General features: G+C 34.1%; 1 protein-coding gene across 1 annotated transcript; it reads left to right on the plus strand.

Moving 5' to 3' along the window:
• The first annotated feature begins 4179 nt into the window (after positions 1-4179).
• On the plus strand, positions 4180-4722 carry LOC138870194 (uncharacterized). Its single transcript, XM_070147982.1, has 2 exons — positions 4180-4448; positions 4542-4722. Exons 1-2 carry the CDS (start codon positions 4180-4182, stop codon positions 4720-4722), a joined length of 450 nt encoding a protein of 149 aa, XP_070004083.1.
• Positions 4723-7352: the final 2630 nt, after the last annotated feature.

Below are 7352 nucleotides of genomic sequence, written 5' to 3' on the forward strand. Positions count from 1 at the left end.
TTTATTTAATTCCCTTGTTCCCCACTACCCTTGTCTTTTCTTTATTTAATTCACTTGTTCTCCACTACTAAATGTTTTGTTTCAATAATTAATTCACATGTTATGGGTACTTTTTACTTTAATTACTCCCAATAAACCTCTCATGTTACTATTGATTCCCATCTCACTATTATGGGACAATACACTAGTTTAATGGTTATATTGGTACCTTTACTGTCAGACCACTCTCATTAACCATTTCAAACTTCTCAAATCCCAAACTACCCTTCTGAATGCCCTGAACTACTATCCTACCTCAACCCCTTTCAATCTGTACCAAATCCATCAGCTATAACCAATTCAACTAAGTTAGAAATCCTAACAATTGACTAATTAAACACATGAAACTAACTCCCAATCAACAACATTAGGATAATTCAACAAGGCTAGATTCATATCAGAACAAACAAGTATATCCAAATCACTAAACACAATCATCAATTGAACTCAAAACAGTAGGAAAGTCGTCAAAACGCATACACATATAATTTCAACAAATATGCAGTAGGATACTTCATGCAAAAACTTTATCAAAATGAACCCACATTAAAACGAAACCACAAATAGGTCTGTGAATAGCATAGATTTGAGGTAAGAGATATGACCTTTACTACTGCACTTTCTTGCTCCATTACGCACAATGAAAATGAAACTCTAAAGAAAAAGAAAAACTCCGTGAACGAGCTATGGCTGACCTTTATGCTAACGATCCGACGTCGAAAAATGCTGAACTTCCGATGAAACACAGTTTCGTTCACAACACTGTTTCAACGCTTGACTAACAAACACGGACTCGGACGGAACCTCGACGCACTGCCTCGACGTACGACTGAGCACGACCTCGGATGGCTGGTCTCGTTTTGGACTGGAGGGTGGTTATGGAGAAGGTGAGTCAATGGGTTGGGGGGTCATTTTGTTCGTTGGTAGTTTGTCTATGGTAGAACAGTTGATGGAGTCAACGGTGGTCATTGGTAGTAGGGCTGGCGTGAAGGGAGGTGGTCGTTTGGACGAAGCTGGTGGTGGCTGCTGGACGTGGTCGTGGTGGACGTGAGGCAGGCTATTTCCGGTGGTCGACGAGCTGATGGAGTCGACAGTGGTCGTTGGTAGTAGGGCTAGCGTGAAGGGAGGTGGTCATTTCGACGAAGCTGGTGGTGGCTGCTGGACGTGGTCGTGGTGGACGTGAGGCGAGTTGTCGACGAGTTGATGGATTCGCCGGTGGTCGTTGGTAGTAGGGCTGGTTGGCTGTGTGTGTGTTTTTTGTTGAAGATGGGAGATGAAAGGGGGCGGGTGGTTTTAGGGGTTTTTGTTAGGGATTGGAAATGAAAATGAAATGAAGAAAGGAGGGGTGGTCGTTTGGGCTATGGGGCAGACCGGGTCGGGGATGGGGTATGGGCTAGGTACCTGGGCTGTCTTGGACGAGTTTTAATTCAAGGGGAAGAAAATTGTTTGGAATGATGGACTTTAAATTGATTTGGCCCAAATATGACTTAACACTCTTTTATTTTGCTTTTCTTTTTCTGAAACTAATAAAACTAAAAATTCCAAAAATCCTAAATTAACTTATAGGACTAGATTAATTTATAAAAGTACTAATTAACTTTTAATAACAATTAACACACACAATTAAATAAAATCACACAACTTGGACATTAAATGCTAAAAATGCAAAATACATTATTTTTGTGATTTTTTTCATTTTTGTAAAACAAACTTAATTACTCCTAATTGTAGAATTAAATCCTAAATACAAATGTGACATATTTTTTGTATTTTTTATTAAAAAAAATAAACATGCACAGACAAATACAAATAATTATCCAAAAATGCCACGAAAATTCTCAAAATTGCACACAAAGGAAAATTGTTTTATTTTGAATTTTTTGGGAGTAATTCTCATATAGGGCAAAAATCATGTGCTCACAATGATTATTTTGTCAAGTGTGAACTCTATTTTAAATGATAAAAAAGACGAACGACATTTCGCTAAAGGCCTTTGTGCTTTTAATATATATTAGTCTTTATGAACGTGCCTCACACGTAATAATAAGTGCACCTAATAGTTAATGTAACATATGTGTATATATAGTTGATATTTTAAGGATATTTTAGTCGTTCAACATTTAACGTAAAATATTTGTGCTTTTATAATATATATATATATATATATATATATATATATATAAAGTTTCTAAAATTTTATGGTACATATTAATCGTTTGTATTGTTAGTCTAATTCTTTGCTGTTATAACAATCTAATTCTTTGCCTTTACATTTTAGTTTGATTGGTAGTTTTCTTTTGCTAAGCATAAAAAATTATTATATTTTAAAATAATTGATTTTTAATTAAGTACTTAACTTCTTCATCACCATTTGATTCAACTATCATCAAAATTGAATTGATAAAAAATCGGAAAATAACTTCTTCTAAAATTTTGGAATATGCGTTTGGTAATGTATGTCTCATATTTAAGAAAAAAACGATAAATAACCGAAAAACGGCAAAAACCGAATCGATAAAAAACCGACTTAATTGGTTTGGTTTGGTTTCAATATTTAAAAACCCGACTTACTTGGTTTGTTTATTTTTTTTAGGAAAGTACCAACTCAAACCGAACCATGAACACCTGTAATTTTATTGTTGGGATCGGGCGGGTTTGAATTTAAAAACATGGGGCGGGTCAGTTGGTCCAATAAAAGGATGTCACATAGATTTTAAAAGATGGGAGGGTGTATTTAACGTGCAAGGGGTAAATATGCACCTACTGTATGACTGTAGGGATATTTTTGATAGAAAACTTAAACATGATAAATAAGTCATGTTTATGATAGTAGAGGTGCAAATCTTAACCGTTGGCACTTTATTCATCTTTCTATAATTCAATCTCTATTCACCAATTCAAGAAATTTAACATTAGCGGTTATAAATGTGTATGAAAGAAATATATCATGCGTTCATTGGTTTGGTGTACATATCGACTGCTGGTAAGTTTTCATCAAGTTGAATATGTATTTAAAGCAATGTTATTTTGTGTTACCATTTCCTCGCAAGCTCGTCGAACATCGAAGTAATTTTGGTCAATTATAATGTGGTTCTTGACTGAGTTAAATTCAAGATTCTCAAATATTACATCTCGTACATATCCTTTGCCAACCTATTCACAAAACCGACTTACTTAGTTTGTTTTTTTAGGGAAAAACCGACCCAAACCCAACCATGAACACATGTAGTTTTCTTGTTGGGATTGTGCGGGTTTGAATTAAAAAAATGGGACGGGTCAGTTGGTCCAATAAGGGGATGCCACGTAAATTTTAAAAGGTGGAAGGGTATTTTTAACGTGTAAGGGATAAATATACACCTAATGTATAACTGTAGAAATATTTTTGATAGAAAACTTAAATATGATAAATAAGGCCTCTTTTTGATAGTAGACGTGCAAATCAGACTCTTAACCATATGGAAAATTAGGCGAGTTAAGTTAAAGTCGTCCACCCACACATATATTTTAGTCATTGGCAATTGTATTTAAATAAATATATAATCTTTCAAATAAACAATTAAAAAGACCAATTATCTTTAATTTTCGAAATCTCAAAAAGGACGGCTATCAGTAAAAGTTCCCACTAACCTAACTTTCCTATATAATGATTTCTAAAATATAATAAATAAAGTAGACAACGATTAAGTGCTATGAACTTTACTGGAAAATTAGGAATATCTATGACTTTTTTTTTTTAAATTCGGATATTAGGTCAAGATAATGCTCTATGTTATGATAAATATCATATTATGGTGGATGTCTACTCTTCTTTCATGATCTTCATCTCGAATGCTTAATGACATATTCAATGACATATTTTGTATGTTCAATGACATATTCCATGACATATTTTCTTCACTTTTTATACCTATATAAAAGCCTTGTAATAGATAGTAAAATACACACAATTGAAGAAGAAATAAGAATCTCTCTTCCTCTCTTTCTATCTATATCTCATAGTTTATTTTGCTTGTTCTATATTGTTATTTTGGGTTATATTTTACACCACGTTATCAGCACGAGGCTCTACCATCTCAAAATCTCAAGAAGATCTTTGAGAAAATTAAGGTATAATTTTTCTCAAATTTGTATTTTCTTTAAATGTCTGATATTATGAAAAGAAAGTTCGTTGCCCTTGAAATTTCGGTCAAGAACTATATGACATGGGTATTGGATGCTGAAATCCATTTAGATGCAATGGGTCTTGGAGACGCTATTAAAGATAAAGATAAAGCATCTACACAAGACTGTGCTAAGGCCTTGATTTTCTTGTGCCATCACCTTGATGAAGGGTTGAAAATTGAATATCTCACAGTGAAAGATCCATTTGTTTTGTGGAATGGTTTAAAGGAAAGATATGACAACTTAAAGTTGGTCACTCTTCCACAAGCACGATATTATTGGGCTCATCTTAGGCTCCAAGACTTTAAGTCTGTTTCTGAATATATTTCTGCTATGTTTAGAATTACTTCCAAATTGAAACTCTGTGGAGATAATATCAGTGACTATGATATGCTTGAAAAAATGTTTACAACGTTTCATGCTTCCAATATAGTCTTACAACAGCAGTACCGAGAGAAAGGCTTCACAAAGTACTCTCAGTTGATTTCTCTTCTACTTGTGGCTGAACGAAACAATGAGTAATATCCTATTAATTAGTATTCTAGTCTCAGTGATCTTTTAACGATTTTAACTTTCCTATATATTGCTTTAATTCTCTTTAAGAAAAGGTTTACAAGCACCCTGGAATAACTTTTGTTACTTCACCCTCAATTTTTTTATGAGTATATTCTTTTCTTACACGGATCAATTATGTTTCATACAATGTGTAGGAAAATGCAAATAATTTATACTTGTAAATAAATTTGTTGTAGTTGTATTAGTCATATGTGTACTTGTATTATTTATTTTTGCGTAATTATTTGTATAATAATTAGAATTTGCCAGAAAATGCATTAAAGGCTACTATTGAATTATTGGTTTAACTTTATTTCTTTTACATTTTTCTCTAAAAATACTAATATTTATTCATATACTTCTTTTGTATGTCAAACTATGAGAAGCAAATATGGATATCTTTCAAAGCAAACTTGGATCAAAGTTCAATTATAAATATATTTGCTTAATTGATTCATGTACGACACATAGAATATTCAAAGAGAAGAAATATTTCTCTCATTTAAGTATGTGTAAGGCAGATATTACTACAATTTCTGGTAGTAGTAATCTAATTGAAGGCTCTGGAAGAGCTAATATAACTCTGCCTATGGGAACAATAATTATCATTGAGAATGCAATGTTCTCCTCCAAGTCCAAGAGGAACTTGTTGAGTTTTAAAGATATCCGCAAAAATGGATTTCATAGTGAGACAATAGATGAGAATAATATGAAATATCTCATCGTTACCAAGAATGTCTCTGGCCAGAAAAGAATTATTGAGAAGTTCCCATCTTTATCTTGTAGCCTGTATTGGACAAACATTAGTGCAATTGAGGCACATTCTACCTTAAACCAAAAGGTTACTGCTTACAATACTTTTGTACTTTGGCATGATCGATTGGGCCGTCCTGGATCAATTATGATGAGACGAATCATAGAAAACTCAAATGGGCATCCATTAAAGAATTTGAAAATTCTTTTAAATAATGAATTTTCTTGCACTTCTTGTTATCAAGGCAAGTTAATTATAAGACCATCACCAACAAAGGTTGGGATTGAGTCCCCTGCGTTTTTGGAACGTATACAAGGGGACATTTGTGGACCTATTCACCTACCTAGTGGGTCGTTTAAATATTTTATGGTCTTAATAGATGCATCCTCTAGATGGTCTCATGTATGCCTATTGTCATCTCGCAACCTCGCGTTTGCAAAATTAATGGCACAAATAATCCGATTACGGGCATAATTTCCCGATAATCCAATTAAGTCTATTAGACTTGATAATGCTGTTGAGTTTTCATCCCAAGCATTTAATGATTATTGCTTATCAATTGGGATAAAAGTGGAACATCATGTAGCTCATGTTCACACTCAAAATGGCCTTGCAGAATCTTTAATTAAACGTGTGCAATTGATAGCAAGACCGTTACTCATAAAAATGAAGTTGCCCACTTCTGTTTGGGATCACGCCATTTTACATGCAGCAATGCTAATTCGTATCAGACCGACAAATTATCACAAATATTCCCCGTTGCAATTAGTTTTGGGTCATGAACCTAATATATCTCATCTAAGAATTTTTGGATGCGCTGTATATGTGCTTGTAGCACCCCCATATCGCACGAAGATGGGTCCCCAAAGAAGGTTAGGAATATATGTTGGGTTTGAATCACCCTCCATTATTCGTTACCTTGAAACATTAACGGGAGATTTGTTCACTGCTCGTTGTGCAGTTTGTCGATTCGATGAGGCATTTTTCCCAAAATTAGGGGGAGAAATTAGTGAAACAAAACGTGAAATTTTGTGGTAAAATACATCACAATCTCATCTTGATCCACGTGTATCTATTTGTGACACAGAGGTGCAAAAGATTATCCATTTGCAGAAAATAGCAAATCAAATGCCAGATGCATTTACGGATTTGAAAAGGATAACAAAATCACATATCCCTGCAGAGAATGTTCCAATCCGTATTGATGTCCCTATTGGACAATCTTCTAGTGTCATAGCTAATGAGTCAAAAGCATGCCTAAAACGTGGCAGACCATTAGGTTGTAAGGATCGAAATCCTAGAAAAAGAAAAACAAATGATCAAGATGACACTACGAAAGGGTCTCATAAAGAAATTCGCGATTTAACCAATCCTGAGATTCATGAGGAAATCAATGAGCCTGAGACTCAAGAAAATAAGGAACTATCAATAAATCCAATCGATATTGAGACAAATTTGAATCGAATGGATATAGTGGCAGATTACATCTTTGCATATAATGTTGCATCTAGCATTATGCAAGAAAGTAAGGATCTTGAACCTCAATCTGTTGGAGAATGTCGACAAAGACTTGATTGGCCAAAATGGTAAGAAGCAATCCAATTAGAGTTAAGTTCACTTGCAAAACGTGAAGTTTTTGGGCATGTAGTCCAAAAACCTAATGGTGTTAAGCCTGTTGGATACAAATAGGTCTTTGTACGCAAAAGGAATGAGAAAAATGAGGTACAAAGATATAAGGCATGCCTTGTTGCACAAGGATTTTCACAAAGGCCTGGTATCGATTATGAAGAGACATATTCTCCTGTTATGGATGCTATAACATTCCGTTATTTCATTAGTTTTG

Source organism: Nicotiana sylvestris, chromosome 6, assembly GCF_000393655.2.
Source record: "Nicotiana sylvestris chromosome 6, ASM39365v2, whole genome shotgun sequence".
Lineage (NCBI taxonomy): Eukaryota > Viridiplantae > Streptophyta > Magnoliopsida > Solanales > Solanaceae > Nicotiana > Nicotiana sylvestris.

Excerpts from the sequence above, each read along its gene's own strand:
- LOC138870194 (XM_070147982.1), top strand. The coding sequence starts at position 4,180 with ATGTCTGATATTATGAAAAGAAAGTTCGTTGCCCTTGAAATTTCGGTC. Across the intron at positions 4,449-4,541 it reads GAAAGATATGACAACTTAAA|AATTACTTCCAAATTGAAAC; the intron begins GTTGGTCACTCT and ends TGCTATGTTTAG.